Raw genomic sequence first — 17,584 nt, 5'->3', positions numbered from 1 at the left:
GTGCTTTAAATGTAATTTTGATGCCTCTTTTTCCACATCCATGAATTGTGTAGGCTTTAGAATGTGTATACATGATGATAAAGGGTGGTATGTCCTAGCACAAACTTTCTGGACTAATCCAATTCGCTCAACAAATATTGGTGAAGCATTGAGTCTGTTATACGCTATTCAGTTCGTGTACATGAACTACAACTATCAAATGTTGATTTTGAGCTTAATGTCAAGAGAGTAGTAGACTGTTTTAATAAAGGAAAGAATGTTGTTATGGTTTTTGGCGCAATTGTTGATGAATGTAAACGTTGTTGTCAAGTTAATTTTGAAAACTATTAGGTAGAGTTTAGTTGGAGACAATCAAATGTGGTAGCTCATACTCTTGCACGATAGACCCCATTCTCATCTAGTCCACATATATTTATTGAAGTACCATCATGTATTACATATTTAATATCTAATAAAATGCAATGAGTTTATTTTCCAAAATAAAAAAAAAATTACCCACAATTGTACTATTATTGTTATGAAATTAAACAATATATAGTATATAATATAAAAGAATAAAGAGAAAGAGATAAAGAGAGAATATATTGTGTTACTTCACTAGTGTGTTCTTTACATGACAATGTATGTCCTATTTATAGGATACAAAAGTTTTAACTTACAAGTACCTCAAGAGCCATGAGACTAAATATCAATGAAGCCCGAATACCTGATACGATACAGATACGATACAACACTGATACGTCGATATGAGAAAATTTTAAAATTCAAGATACGATACGGAAGGGATAATTGAATACAAAATTAAATTTAAACAACATATTAAAACTCAAAAGAACACAAAATAGAGGGTGGACAACAACAAAAATATAATTATAAACAATATTGATAATAAAGAAAATGACATTTAGTCAATTACATATATGATATATCCAAAAAAGATAACACTATTACCTAGTCAATTACATATATCCCAACAATAATAGAAACATCATGTATAATGAACGTATCGATTTTCTACTGTCTATCTCCCGCCTATCCCCGATGTATCTGAAAAGTATCGAACAATTATTTTTATAAAAAATAAAATTTAATTTTCAGATACTCTCCCGATACGTATCGAGGAGTATCGGGAAGGTATCGGTACACGATACGATATGATACCGATACTTCATCCATTTTGAAGTATCTGAGCTTCAGAGCTAAATATCAATGAGAATGAATAAAATCATTTACTCATAGGATTTAAGAGAAATAGAAAGTCTAGGGAAAATGGACATCCAGATCATATTAATATTTTGGCTTACTTGATTTATTGGTCCCTTAATTAATTTCCAATTTTCATTTTGGTCCCATAACTAATAAAACCTATGTTTTGGTCCCTCAAGTTCATCTCCATTTGTCAAAAAGAAATCTCTGACCGTTAACTTTAACCTCAAATGTCTATGGTGGATGAACCTTAAAAGTAGTTTGTTGGAAAAAAAATGTGTTTAACATTACCCTTTAAGAGTTTTGATGATAACAATGTATTAAAAATTGTCAATTGGATATGCTAATATTTGTTCAAGTGTACAGGACCATAGACAAAAATTTGGTATCTTTATTAGGTTCTGGAATAACAAAAGAGAGTTATGGAATCAACAAAAAGGAAGCTTGAAGCATCTGAAGAGAAGTGCTTCTGAAGTCAAATGCTCCTGAAGCAAGTTCATCAGAAGCACCTCTTCAGAAGCAGATGATCACCAGAAGCTGAAGTTCATCAGAAGATGAGAGACTTAAAGCTTCAAAGGTTGTTCAATGAATTTAATCTCGTCTAAGCATTGCAGAAGATCAGAAGAGTGAAGCAACAACTATTTTGAAAGGATTTGAAGGCATTGGATGCTAATTCCTTTAAGAGCGTTGGCAAAGTATAATTGTACGAAGTTTACAACCACTACCTCCACTACTCAGTTTGTGTCTCTGCTACAGGACAAGAATAACAGCTACGTCTGCAACAATATAATGTTCCTTCATACTTGGAATGGATTTGAAATTGATCCTTCATAGGACAACAACCATATCAGGCAAAAGATCATTGGTGATTGATCAAAGCTTCAAACGACTATATTTTAATGTGATGGCAATTCACAACATCTCTTTCACACCTCTATATAAAGGAGTGAAGACTCAGAGAATGGCAAGACTTAACAACAATTTAAAAGCATCAAAACTCTGCTGAAATTGTTCTGCATCAAAAGTTCACTTATAATTTCTTATCAAAGTTAATATCTTAGAAATTATAGAGTCGTAAGAGTCTATATCTGATTTGTATTGTGAACACCACTGATTGTATATCAAGTGTTCAACCTCAAATAATATTCTTTGTAATTCTAACTGTTCAAATTAAAAAAGTTGACTCACTTGATATCTGATCTGATGATGATGATGTTGATGAATGTGATGATGAAGAAGTTGAGAGAAGATGAAGAAAGGGAAATTTAATTAGATGTTGACTCACTGTAACATAAAAAATAGACCTGCGTAATCAAATGGTCCTCCGTTAAAAAAAATCTAACAGTTTGTATTAAATAAAAAATAATAGATCTATGGTGGACCACTCGTAAGGTTGATCCATCATAGAAATTTAGAGTTAAAGTTAACCGTCATGGATTTTTTGACAAAGGGAGATCAACTTGAGAGACTAAAACGTGAGTTAATTAGATGGAATTAAAAATTAAAATAAAAACTAAAAATTAATTAGATGACCAATAAACCAAATAAGCCTAATATTATTAATAAGAATTATAATTTTGTTATTTTATAAAAAAAACAATTATAATTTTGTTGAGTTGGTACTCATCATTCAACCATTTAATGTCATGTCATATGTTGAAATGTTAAATAAAATTTAACCTACCATGTATATCAAATATTAAACAAACTCTAAGCTACCTAAATATTTACATTATTTATTATCAAATGCCATTAATCCAACTTGTTGAGAAACAATGATCTTAAATATTGGCCAACGAAACAAAGGTACAGGGACGTACATTTGGCATACGTTAGTTTTCAATTTTAATGCAATTGAAAGCAACTAAAATTTGAGGGATTTTTGTTTTTTTTTTTAGCAAATGAGCAAACTTTTTTTTTATTATAAAGAGGCATCTATATTAAAATTGAATTAAAATTTCTCAAATTTTAATCAAGATGCATCTTTATGATTAAAAGGTTTCTCTACTTGGGCCTTCCGAAGTAATCCAAGCCGGTTATTATTTTGGGAGCCTATTGTTAATCGTATAAAGTCTAGATTGTTTGGTTGGCATAGTAGGTACCATTCCTTTGGTGGTCGATTGATACTTCTCAAATCTGTCTTGACTGCGCTTCCTGTCTATGCACTTTCCTTTTTCAAAGCTCCGTCAGATATAATCTCTTCTATTGAATCTTTGTTAAATAAATTTTTTTGGGGGGGTTGTGAGGATAAAAGAAAGATTTCTTGGGTTGGTTGAAGTTCTTTGTGTTTGAGGAGGGAGTATGGAGGGTTGGGTGTGAGGAGGTTGAGAGAGTTTAACATTGCTTTGTTGGGGAAATGGTGTTGGCGGCTGTTAGTTGATAGGGGAGGTTTGTGGAGTAGGGTGTTCTTGGCTAGGTATGGAGTGACAGATGGTGGTTTGGAGGATGGGGGCCGGAGTTGCTCTTCGCGGTGGAGGGAGATAGTTAGGATTAGAGATGGGATAGGTGAGGGTGGGGAGGGCTGGTTTGCAGGTTGTGTTAGGAGGAGGGTGGGGGATGGAGCCGATACTGATTTTTGGCGAGATTGTTGGTGTGGTAGTGTTCCGTTGTGTGTGCGTTTTAGGCGGCTTTATGATTTAACTGTCAATAAAATTATTTCGGTGCGGAACATGTTTTTGTTGGGGTGGAGGTTGATGGGGGGGCGTGGCAGTGGCGTCGTCGTTTATGGGTATGGGAGGAGGAACTGCTAGTAGAGTGTAGGGATTTATACTGACAATCTCTTTGCAGGAAATAGAAACAGACAGGTGGTTGTGGATGCCGGATCAGATTTCTGGTTATACTGTTCGTGGTGTTCATGACTTGTTGACATCACATGAACAACCTCATGTTCATCAAAATATGGAGTTAATTTGGCATAAACAGGTTCCCTTAAAAGTTTCTATCCTTGCTTGGCGACTGCTGAGGGATCGTTTACCTACTATATCAAATTTGGTGGCACATGGGATTATATCTGTGGAAAATCGATTTTGTGTATCGGGATGTAGGCAGGTTGAAGATGTGAATCATTTATTTTTGTCTTGTCCAATTTTTGGTGCATTGTGACCTTTGGTGCGGGCTTGGCTTGGTGTCGAAGGGGTAGATTCTCATGCTATCTCAGATCATTTTGTGCAATTTATTGAATATGCAGGTGGCTTGAAATTGCGCCGATCCTTATTTCATTTGATTTGGTTTCAGTGTGTCTCGGTTTTATGGAAAGAACGGAATGATATGTTATTTCAGAATCATCAAAGTTTTATACCACTATTGTTAGATAAAGTAAAATCAAATACCTTGTGGTGGTTGAAAACCAGTAACATAGTCTTTATTTTTGGTACGCATAGTTGGTGGTCGAGCCCGCTTCTATGTATGGACATTGACTATCTTTGATGTAATCTTGATAGGGTTGTAATCTTTTTGTGATTGTTTTGGCACGTTTTGTGCTTCAACAATTACAGTATTCATAGTAATATATTCCATTTTTGTTTCTTAAAAAAAAAAAAAAAATTGGCTCAAAGTTTAGCTGCTTTTAATTACATTAATCAATTTCTTTCATCATTTTCTGATATTAAAAGAAAATAAACGGTTACCTTTTGTTAAAAAAAAAAAAAAAAGGTTACGGTCTGTTGTATTTATGTCAATATTATTACCTTTTACTATACTATTTATCACCTTTTTGTGACATAATGATCTTAAATGTTGGCCAACAAAACAAAGTTACATGGACGTACGTTTGGCATATGTTAGTTTTCAATTTTATTGCAATTGAAAGCAACTTAAATTTAGACCAACTTTTTTTTTTGGTCAAGTAGCCTAGTGGCTAGAGCTCACACAATTTAATTGTGGAGAAGTGGAGTGTCCGGGATTCGAACCCCGGCTCCTGCATATAATATGCAATATCCCTACCAACTGAGCTAAGCTCACGGGGATAGACCAACTTTTTAACTATAACAGAAAACATATCTCTTCGTGAAGATGGATGAGTGAGAACGGTAGCGGAAAGTGCTTCGCTACAGCAGTGATGGTTTCTTGTACGATGGTGATTAATCCTTGTGATGGGGCGAAAGGTGTCTGCGGGTACGTTAGCATTCCAACATGCAAGTCAGTAATGGAACCGAGAAAGAGTGTGTAGAAAGTGTTGTGAAAAGTGAATTATACTTTGAGGGTGAAGCAAGGCCACCCATATATAGGCGCGCGTCGAGCATAACCGTCTTCGAATTTAGCGGCGTGTGATTAGGGACGGTTAAAGGACACATATAGGATTATCCTGTGTGGCGCGGAGCCTTAAGGCAGTGTACGCCAGACCATGTGTCAGCATGTGATTGGTCTTTTGACCGGTCCATAACAACATCCATTATGTTGATTCATTTCTATCTCAGTCTTATATTTTAGGCATTGATCGAAAGACTCTAATATGTTGTGACCTAAAGTGCGCGAGTAGACACGGTATAAATTTTGAAGAGTAAATCATATATAATTGGGTTGAACCTAGGGATGACAAAAAGATTCGCACCCGCGAATATCCGTAGATAAAATTTGCCACAGACACGTGGCGAATATCTAAATGGATATTTACAGATAAAATAAACGGATATTTCAACTAACCGTGATTTAATAAATACAAATATATATTTAATGGTATTTGCATCCTTGAATATTCGTACAAGTTATAAAATTAAGTAAATTACATAAATAAACTTACTATCCTTTCAAGTTCAATAAAAACTAGGCTTAATACATGCTTTTATTAATTAAAACAAAACTCTTTATTTTATTAATTAAAGAACTTTGTTTTAGAAATGTAACAAAATGTAGGAATATAACTAAATACATCTAATAAACTAGATTAAACAGAGATCACACTATCCTCTCCAAATCCTCCCCGCCAAGATATGGAGAGACAAGAATATAATTTTTATCCAATAGAACGGATACATATCATACTCTCTATCCATGGATATCATATGTGATGTCAACAACCTTTATACTTATCTTTTAAGTACATCCTTTACTTATCTCATAACTCTAAAGTAATATTATTATATTTCTATGTAAATAGAGATTTTTTATAAATAAAGATTACATGTAACATAATTGTACATGAGAATGATATAATTCTCTTTACTCTCTCTTCTTCTCTTTAATCTTTTTCTTATTCCAATAGTTTCATACTAAAAACGTTGTATTTGAAAAATCATCCACTATGTTAAAAAAAATGTTTTTTTCCTCTTCAAAATTGTGGAAAACAAAATCCCGTTCTGTCCCTAACTATTTTTATTGTTAATGAAAAAATGCTAAAACCGTGTGTCGTGTGTTCCTCTCTAACTATTTCACTTCACTTTTCAACTACGCCACCGACTCTCCATAGTGTTAGTTAAATGCTGATGATGTAACACGTTTAACTCAACAAAAAATTATTTTATTATTTATTTATGGTTTAAATATGTCTTTAGTCCTTGCACTTTCATCAGATTTTGGCATTGGTCCATACACTTTTTTTTTGTTTGGAATTGGTCACTGCACTTTGTAAAAATATTAGTATTGGTCTCTCTATTAACTTTCTGTTAAAAAAAAAACACAAAACTATTGGTATTGGTCCTTGCACTTTATAAAAATATTGGTATTCGTCCCTGCACTTTGTAAAAATATTGATATTGGTGCCACGTGGCGTGAAATGATTGGGCCACGTGGCACTCCGTTGATTTTGTGTTTTTTTTTTAACAGAGGGACCAATACCAATATTTTTACAAAGTGCAGTGACCAATGCCAAACAAAAAAAAGTGCAGGGACCAATGTCAAAATCTGATGAAAGTGCAGGGACCAATGACACATTTAAACCTTTATTTATTGAAGGGATTTTTGTTTAAAGAATAAAATGCTCCTGACCAAAAAAAAAAATGCATATGCTCCTATTTAATTTTTATGAACTTCATCTCCAAACCCAAAAACTTTCTTCCCCTTTTCATCACCAACCCCATAAAATTACGTCTCATTCAACCAAAATCAAATTGATCTCATTCAACAAAAAATAAAACTCTTCGTTGCAAAAAATGAGGCACTACTCATTCACCCCTTTCTTGTTCCTCTTCAACCTCTTTTCTTTAGTTTGTCAAAGATTCATTCCTTTCTTCTATCAGATCCTTAAAACCGATTTTTTCTTCACTTGGGTTGTTTTATATTGAGTAATTGATAGCTAATTTAGAGAATAATTGATAAACTAGTTTATAACAAATAAATTAATTGAATAAATTTGTAGTGTTTAATAAAATTAGTGGTTGAACTGGTTTATAAATATGAACTTGCATTATGAAGATATATTTGATTAATATTTTTTCAATTAAGACTACAAGAGTAAAATTGAGTTCCCTAAAAAATAGAGTAAAATTGAGAAAAAACGATGAGTTATAAACAATTTGATTTAGTTTATCCAAAAAACGCTTTACCCTAGTCAAAATAAGTTATAAACTTGTAAAAAAATCATTGTTAAATAAACTTATAAAATATAAACTATAAACTTAAATATGTGTCTTGCAAAATAGATTCTCAATAATTTTTTAATATGTCGTGGTATGCAAGACTTTTATTTATTTGAAAAGAATTTTTCTCTACACATGTTTTCTGATAATTCCAACGCAGTGCAGCAGAAGAGCAATCACTCAGTAGACTCATCATCACATAGTAAGGTTACATCCCCACAATTTCCTCCACTTCACTTTGTTTCATTACAATTCATTGTTATGGGACCCAAATCTCTATTCCACTCACACATTATTAATTTACTTGATTACTAGATCGTCCACCCGTGCTGCCGCACGGGTAATATACATTGTAAGTGTAGTAGATAAAAGCAAAATTTTATAATACAGTCCCAACTTATAATTTTAATGTCATAATTTTAAATACAACTATAGAAGGAAATTGTATAATTGATTCAAAATATTTTTAGTGACATTGAGCAGCAATCTATAATTTAATAACATAAGAGATTTTGCCAAAACCACCGCACACATCTCTTTTTCTCGTGAGTCAATTACATTGAAAATTCATCTATTATATATCACTAACAAAGATACAAAAATTATGTTTGAAAGAAATTTGTATAATTGATTCAAAATATGTTTAGTTAACTTTAATATATAAGAAGATGTATCGAGAAATTGAGAAGGGGGAAAATTCAATAAGGTTAAACAAATGAATTTAGCATCAGGGTTAAAATAGTAAATTTATGTAGTAAGTTTAGGTTAAAATTAGAGGTAAAATATGCTTCTGTGTTAACTTTAATATATAAGAAGAAGAAGATGTATCGAGAAATTGAGAAGGGGGAAAATTCAATAAGGTTAAACAAAGGAATTTAGCATCAGGGTTAAAATAGTAAATTTATGCAATAGGTTTAGGTTAAAATTAGGGCTAAAATATGCTTCTGTGTTAACTTTAATATATAAGAAGATGTATCGAGAAATTGAGAAGGGAGAAAATTCAATAAGGTAAAACAAAGGAATTTAGCATCAGGGTTAAAATAGTAAATTTATGCAATATGTTTAGGTTAAAATTAGGGCTAAAATATGCTTATGTGTTAACTTTAATATATAAGAAGATAAGAAGATGTTAACATGTGCCCTAAGTGCCTTTAGAACACAAGTTAAGGAATTTAAAATGGAAATAAAAAAAAAATTAAATTAAAAGTATAACTTTGTAACTTTTAAGACATTAAATGCAGAAGTTTTAAGAAAAATCTTCTACAATTGTCTTCTTAACTTATACCGCAAAGACATAAGTTAGCATTTTTCTAATTTATTTTATAAAATTAACGATTTTTAATAAAATTGTTGGGCAAATTAGTTAGCAGCACAAATAAAATATTATTGGCAACGGAGTACTTAATATGTTGGGGAGTATTAGTATTTGCTATTAAAAAAATCTATTCAAACATTATATTTCAAAAATCCTCCTCTATATTAAATTGTTTGTCCTCGTGAGTTTAACTCAGTTGTTAAAGACAATGCATAATGTATGTATGTAAGGTTGGGGTACAAACCCCAACCACCACAAAGAAAAGATTGTTTATTTTTACTTTCTTTTTATAATAAATATTGTGCAAAAAAAAGGCATTGCTCACATTATAAATACGGTGAATATTAATATCATATGGGTCAGTTTGTTATAGTTTTTTTTACATAGATTTTTATAGTGTAACATCTTTTAGCTATAATTTTTTTAATAAAGAATTTTTTAAAGAAAACTTGAAATGAAAAAATCGTTTAAATATGTTATCTTAAAATATCATGGTAAATATTTTATCATTTTGTTAAAATAAAATTTGTTGATAAAATTTAAAAATATATCTAAAATAAAAAGCTATTTGAAATGAGTTTAAAATGTAACTTTTATCATGTAAAATCTCAAAGCCTTAAAATATGATTTTTATTATGTAATATCTCTAATGATGAATATTTAAGTTAGTGAATATCAAAATATGTTATTTAAAAAAAAAAATTTTTTTTTAAAATAAAATTAGTGCCGACCTTAGTTTTTTAGTGAGAGAAACTCCAACTTCTCTCTAAACTTTCTTTCTCCTTCGTTCATTGAGGAGGGGTTGTTTTAGGTCATTTTTGACCTAGAATCATCCCTCTACATCTTTTTTCTCAATTTCTTTCAATCTAAATAAATGTTTTGAACAAATATCAAGTTTTTCCTTTTGCATTTTATGTGATTTCGTCGTCTAAGTGCGGTGTTGTATTGTTCGTCTTCTTGTGCGGCGTTTGATTTTGCGTTTTGTCGCGGTGTTTGTTTAGTTCCTATTAAAAGATCGACATCAGTCAATTACAAATTCAACCAATGATTTGGGCGTCAACATTGCAGATCCGGAAGCATGAGTATTTCGATGACTTATGTTTTATCATATTATTTGTAGGCATTTTTGTTGTTGTATGTTATTAACTTGGATGTTGTGAGTTTGGTCGTAGATTCACTCTTTACATTTTTAGCGATGTTTGTATTTGATGTACTCTATCAATTTGAGTGAATGAATATCGTTTTGTTTTTGTCAAAAAAATTAATGAATGTCAAAATCTCTTTATTAACGTATAACAAGTAATTTTTATTTTTTTTTGTAGTGGCCAGAATTTGAACCTCGCATATTTTATGCGTTGTCCCAACCAACTGAGTTAAGCTCACGAGGACTTATAACAAGTAAGTTTGAAATAACTTCAACTACTTTTAAGTAAATTTTAGAAAAAAATATAATTTTTGAATTTTCTTTTTTTAAAAAATCTAAAACAAATGGGTCCCTTCAATAACTACATAAAGTAGGTCAATAATGTAATCAAGTTTCTATTTAAGGCATGGAGTGCATACACTTTCCTCATATCATACACTTTCCTCATATCAACCCTTTCTTTCTTTCTTTCCTTCTTCTCTTTCTTATTTCTAGTTTCTCTTTTAAAAAATGGTGCTTGCTGGTAAACTTAGTACTGAAATTGGGATCAAAGCATCCTCTGACAAGTTCTTCAAACTATTCGCATCAAATATTCACGAAGTGCAAAACATTTGTGAAAGTGTTCATGAAACCAAGCTGCATCAAGGTGATGAATGGCATCACTCTGATTCAGTTAAACACTGGACTCATGTCCGAGGTAAATTATATTTCTAATAACACTTGATTTATGTTATGTGTTATTTCGGTCTATCAATAAATTTTATAATTTATTTGTCATCGGATTTTTATTTTGGTTATAAATTCTATTTCTCATAGACATCCTTAAATTTAAATTTGGCATTAAAATATTATATAAAGTTTAATATAACATGAAAAAAACTAATGCAAAAAAAATTTGGTATATAACTTTTAAAGGAAGATTTAGTCCTAAAAATGATAAAGATAAAATTTTCAGAGTTGTGGTATCTATGCACAAGAAAACAGACACGTATTGACATTATACAAAATTTAGTGTAGACGTCAGATCTAAGGAAAGAGAAAAAGATATAAAGGTTCAAATTGTATAACTATACCATATTAATATTGATCTTGAATTTTGTACAAATTACAAACATTTCTCAAGGTTTATTAACAAAACCAATCAACAATAATGGAACAAGATATAGCAAAAGTGATGGATTTAGGTTTCACATAGTTGAGAAATTTAGTACTTGACATAAATGTCTTTACTGACCATTTAATTAAAATTAGATGACTCACGTATCAATTGCAGAATTATTGTCATACACAATTAATTATACTATGATGAGGGATTGTTCTTATACTATAGAAACACAGCACATGCATTATATGTCAAAATCAATGATAAATAATCATCATGATATATAAATTTGGTTTGATTTGATGGTTGGAATAGGGTTCTAGCTAAACTAGAGATCCTTAAAGACAACCAAATAATTTTAAATAATTATTCATTCAATTTGATTTTGTTTACAACATTTTTTTTGGAACAACATATTTTATTTAAGAAATGAAAACAGTATACTATTATTATTTTTTTAAGAAAAAAATGGGTCCTTATCTTTCTATAATGATTATAACCATTTTTAATTTTTATTGGAATTAATTACCTTCAACTTCACAACAGATGGTAAGGTATACACATGTCATGAAAGTTTTGAAGAAATTGATGAAAAGAACAAAAAAATCGTTCACAAGATCTTTGGTGAAGAAATTGATGAGCAATATAAGGTCTTTAAGCTCATCATTGAAGTAATTGATAAGGCTGATGGCACTACTTCTGTTAAATGGACTGTTGAATATGAGAAGATCAATGAGGATATTGAACCTCCAAATAGTTGGATGGAATACCTTAGCAAATGCACTCGAGACATTGATGCTCATCTTGTCAAGCAAGCAAAGGTTGCTCCATAAGTCATAAGAACTTAACAAATAAGTGATTATAATGTAATGGCTTAATGCATGGGGTTTGTCTTTCATCTTTAAAGTTTGTGTGATTTTTGTAATGGCATATTGCATATGCATATTGGTTTGTTTTGATCTTTTGTTTGTATGGAATAAATGTGTCGGTTGAAGAGTGTGTGTCTTCAATAAATGGATTTTTGTGCTTTTTAGTTATATTTGTATGTGCAATAATATTTTGTTTCACGTTGAATAAGTGGGTGTATTATAACAAATGTCTATAGAAGTTGCTAACATACACCCACTTATTTTTTAGAAGGTGTGTTTTAGCAACATTCACCTTAAGGTGTATTTAACAACTTTTTAGTTATATTTTTGCTAAAACACACCTTAATAAAAATTAGTGGGTGTATCCTAGCAAACCCATATATATATATATATATATATATATATATATATATATATATATATAAGAAGCAGGTGGAGTAAGTACATGCTTTCAAGGTACCAGATAATAGTTATTTATGGAATTCACAACAGGAACATCATCAAATTCCAACTAAAGATTATGCCATTGATGAAGGTGTGGCAACTCAATAGCTCTCATAGCTCCACAAAGCTCAACATAAATTCACTCCCTGACCTGTATTTTCAGCAAAAACATAGAATAAACTTATAGTCCTTATCGCTAAATATGCCCCCAAATGATGATGTGACATTATTGAACGAGTCATCGGTATTGCATTTGATCTAGTGAAAATAGGTGAAAGCCTTAAGATTTCAATGATTTGAGGAGCTTTGTGAGGGTGCACTTTGACATTAAATTTCTTCAGAATAACAAAGTCATCCATAGAAGATGAGGCCACTGCATTAGAATTGTTACCAATAAAAGTCGTGTTTGAAATCATTGAGGATATGAATTTTCTGATTGTTGAATCTATTTTGGTTCCTTGCAAACCAAATAGCATTGATGATGTTAATCATAGCAGAAGTGATGACTACTTTGCATAAAGGATTCCAAGTTTCTCACAGATAGACCAAATATCTTGATCTTTAGATTGAAAATGCAGATTGCAATTTAATACTGAAGGAAGGCATCACCAAATATGGATGGCATAAGGATACTCAAAAAACAAATGGAAAGAATTCTTAGCATGTTTATAACATAAGGAGCACATAGAGGGCAAGTTACAACCTCTATCAGAAAGATTCTCATCTATTCGAAGCTTATCAAGCATAAGCCTCTAAACCATGAAGGACTTGGATGAGGGAACATCTTTGGACCAAATTATCTTATCCCATTTCTGTCAATAAACTTGTTGGCTAAGAATATATGGAGATGGTGTGGACCAGCATGCTTTGAACAACAAACTTCACTAATTGGACCATGCCTTCCATAGATAGGAGGAAAGCTTTTCATGAAGCCAACATCAACTTGATTTTGTCTATTATTGGTTGGAAGTGAATAGTTTTGGATCTTCCTTTAAAATTAGGGGCTCCAAGATATGTGAAGAGTAAAGAACTAAGAATGAAGCCACGAAGGCTAAAAGTTTAATTTAACTATAATAGGTTGAGTGGCCAATGATTTCTCATGAAATATCTTATTTTGATTTTCTGTTTCAGTTCTTTTTTCTTCATCAGCACGTAATTAAACGTAACCTGTTTTTTCTCCCCTAACTATAATAGGTTGAGTGGCCTCCACAAATCCAGACTCTTTGGATATTTCATCAATTTCTTTCCATTCCAAGTCTTCATTCCTCATAGCATCTATATTGAAACAAAATGAGTTTAACAATACCTTTTAAGTTTTAATGATAACAAGGTATTAAAAGATCAATTGGATATGTTAATATTTGTTCAAGTGTGCAGGAACATATACTAAAATTTATATGTCTTAAAACAAAGTATTGGTTCTGGAACAACAAATTAGAGCAAAGGAATTTTCAAGGGAAGCTTAGTTGCAAGTCAGAATCTAAAGAAGTCAGAGTATGAAGTCTATCCAGAAGTTGGCTTTCAGAGTCTGAAGTTCACCCAGAGTCTGAAGATTCATCAGATGCTGAAGCAAAGAACCTGAAATTTTTTTTTTTTTTTCCAAGAAACAGTAGCTAGCAAAGCGCTAGACTACCAAAATATATATATAAACCAAAGAAAAGAAACAACATAAAGCAAAGAGAGGGGGACCAAACCAAAACCTCTCTAGTGAGTTACAAATCTAAAATTAGGTAAACCTAATCTATTGTTTCCATATGAAGATCTTATGCAATCAGGAAGATCTAACCAAACAGTAAAATTTGCAAGATTATGACTCAAGTTTGCCAAAGAGTCTGCGCAAGTATTTCCTTCCCTGTATATGTGAGTTGCCATAAAATTCATGGTTCTAGTGATTTGCATGCAGTTCAGCCATCTATTACGTAAATGCCAAGGAACCAGAGAGTGATTTTTGAAAGCTTTAACCACTAACTCAGAATCCACCTCAAGCCAAAGATTTGTCCATTGATGAGTATTGGCCAGTTCTATTGCCCTCATGGCACCTGAAATTTCAGCATGTAAGGAGTTACCAATACCAGTACTTTCTCCAAAACAGATGAGAAGTTTTGAGTTGCTATCTCTGAAAATCCCTCCACATGAGGATGAGATACCATTTGTGGAGCCATCAGTATTGCATTTAGTCCATCCTGGTGAGGGAGGCTGCCAAATAACCTCAATGATTCTAGGAGCTCTCGGAGGATGCAGACTAACATTAAACTTTTTAAGGATAACAAAATTAGAGATGCTTGGAGAGGCCACATTTTTAGAGAGATTTCCAGCTAAAGCCGAGTTTGAAATAACAACAGCAATAGAAGACTTCCAATTAATGTTTTTGTCTTGAAATCTGGACTGGTTTCTTGCAAACCAAATACAATTAAAAATATTAATTAAGGTAGCAGTGAGAACAGTCTTACATTGAGGGTTCCAAGAGCCATTGCAGATGCTCCATATATCCTCCTTTGATTGGAAATTAAGAGTGCAATTGAAAGTTCTAGCAAACCATCTCCAAAGTTGAAGAGCGTAAGGACATTCCAAGAAGAGATGTGTTGAAGATTCATTGCAAGCATGACAGAGAGAGCACATAGAAGGTAGGTAGCAACCTCTAACAAGAAGATTATCGTCTGTTGGCAATTTATCAAGCATGAATCTCCAGACCAACAGAGATTTAGATGGGGGAAAGTCTGCAGACCAAATCAACTTTGCCCAGGGAACTTTAGGAAAATGATTGTGTTTGAAAGTGTAAGCATCCTTTAAAGTTAGGTCACCAGTATTGTTATGCTTCCAGACCAATTTGTCTCTCCTACAAGATCTAGGGATGGTTACTTGAGCAGCAAGGATACTCAGATTAGGATAAAGAATAGTTAATGCCGGTGGAAAACTCCATCTAAAATCTTGGATGTAATTAGAGAGCTGAAATTAGTTATTATGGATATTTGAAGACAAAAATATGCAGAAAGGATAAGAAGACTGAAGCAATGGATATTCCGAAGAATTAGAAGGCTTTGGATGCTTATCCACAAAGAAAGGACAATGAAGGACAATAGTACAATTGTACAACCACTACCTCCACTACTCCAACATTTCCTGCGCATATTACAAGCTACAACTGTGTCTACACTGGATTGGAACGATTAATTCCCTATCAAGGAATGGTTTTCAAATTATTCCTTCCTAGAACATTAACCATATCAAGCAATAAATCAATGATGATTGATCAAGCTTCTACAACGACTCTTTGATGTGTTGGCACCTCTACAATGTCTCTTTCATATCTCTATATAAAGGAATGAAGACTTGAAGATTTGTAGAGACACTGCAATATTTTATAAGTGCCAAAACTCTGTCAAAATCATTGTGCATCAAAACACTTAGAATTTCTTATAAACTTTCATATCTTAGAAATTCTTAAGTCTTAGAGTCAGAACTATTTTGTATTGTGAACACCACTGATTGTATATCAAGTTCTCAACCAAACTTATTCTTTGTAATTTGTTTGTTTAGGAAGTCTCTTGCTTTTGTGCTTGGGCATAGGAAATCTCTTGCTTGTATGCTTGAGTATTTGAAGTCTCTTGCTTGTGTGCTTGAGCAATTGTAATCTTATGTGATTATAGTGAAAAATCTCTTTGGAAGTGCAAGGGAGACTTGACTACTCCGAATTGTGTAAGGAACCAGGATAATTGCTTGTGTCTCTTTCTTCTCTCTCTCTCTCTCTCTCTCTCTCTCTCTATATATATATATATATATATATATATATATATCTTATATATCCGCTGCATTTGACTCTGAACTCTAGCAGACTCTGAACTCTGGACATACTTAAAAATAAGAAAAAGCTAACACAATTCAGCTCCCCTTCTTGTGTTTTTTGTCACCTTCAATCTATAATATTGTGTTGTGCTTCTTCATCATAGCTCAAAATAGCATCAAATTTATTCTTCTACGAGAGACTTTCCTTCTTTGAAACAACTTGCAGTAGTTTTGCCTACATTGTAAATTGTGATAGGAGACTTATTCTTGTTTCCTACCCCATTGACTTTCTCAATCAAAATGGGATCATCAGGATGGCTTCCCTGTTCCTTCCTCCCATATTTCAATTGTCTAAACTCCATTATAGGCTCTATATAATTTTTGGTTGGTGCCTCTTCAGTTTCCCTAGCCTTATCTTTGTTTAGGTTCTTGCATATATCAACATAATGCCCAATTTTCTTGCAATGAGTGCAGAAATTAGCTAAATTTTCATAAGCAAGCTCCACTAAAAATTTAAAACCACCCCTTTCCACAAGAATCTTGTATCTCAAGTCTCGTGTCACATCCATATCTACCAATACTCTAACAAACTGGCCGAAATTTCTTTCAACCATTGGCTGAGTTGAGGCAGTTAGTATAAATAGGGCTTCCTACACTGCTAGATATGGCAAACAATATTATAGGTCCCCAATACTATTGTCATAAGCCATAATTCTGACCCAAACTTGTGCAAAAGGACTATTTTGTAGGCTAGGGTTTAAGTCTCTGCTCCAAGTGAACAATTTCATAATACCATGGTTTAAATTCTTGCTGGATTTATCAGGAAGAAAAAAGAAGAATTATGTTGTATAAAAAAAAATAGAAACATGAGAGAGAGAGAGCGCGACCCAGAGAGAGTGAGAGGTGGCTGGCCGTTGGTCCACCCCGGACAGGCACGCCGCCGGTACTCTCTGTCGCCGGTTGTGAGGTTTGTTGGGAGGGGAAGGGGGCCAAGCAGGGTGCCACCCAAAGGGGGGGATGGGGACGATTGGCTTGATGCGAGACCGAGACATCGGAAAGCGGTGCGACAGGCGGAGCGAGGACAGGTACGGCTGAGGGAGAGCTGGCGTCACAGGGATTGGAACGATCAAGCCTACCAGCAGCATAGGATTAGGGATTCGCGGGAGGAGTCTCGGAAGCGTGCGATCCGTTTTTCTTCTCCGATCAGGC

General features: G+C 32.8%; 1 protein-coding gene across 1 annotated transcript; it reads left to right on the top strand.

The window, feature by feature from the left end:
- The first annotated feature begins 10,610 nt into the window (after positions 1 to 10,610).
- On the top strand, positions 10,611 to 12,316 carry LOC11426135 (MLP-like protein 28). The gene is made up of 2 exons (XM_003628136.4): positions 10,611 to 10,874; positions 11,826 to 12,316. Exons 1-2 carry the CDS (start codon positions 10,688 to 10,690, stop codon positions 12,110 to 12,112), a joined length of 474 nt encoding a protein of 157 aa, XP_003628184.1. The 5' UTR covers positions 10,611 to 10,687; the 3' UTR covers positions 12,113 to 12,316.
- The last annotated feature ends 5,268 nt before the right edge of the window (positions 12,317 to 17,584 follow it).

This window comes from Medicago truncatula, chromosome 8, assembly GCF_003473485.1.
Source record: "Medicago truncatula cultivar Jemalong A17 chromosome 8, MtrunA17r5.0-ANR, whole genome shotgun sequence".
In the NCBI taxonomy this organism is placed as follows: Eukaryota; Viridiplantae; Streptophyta; class Magnoliopsida; order Fabales; family Fabaceae; genus Medicago; species Medicago truncatula.
This window is presented reverse-complemented; position numbering and strand designations above follow the sequence as displayed.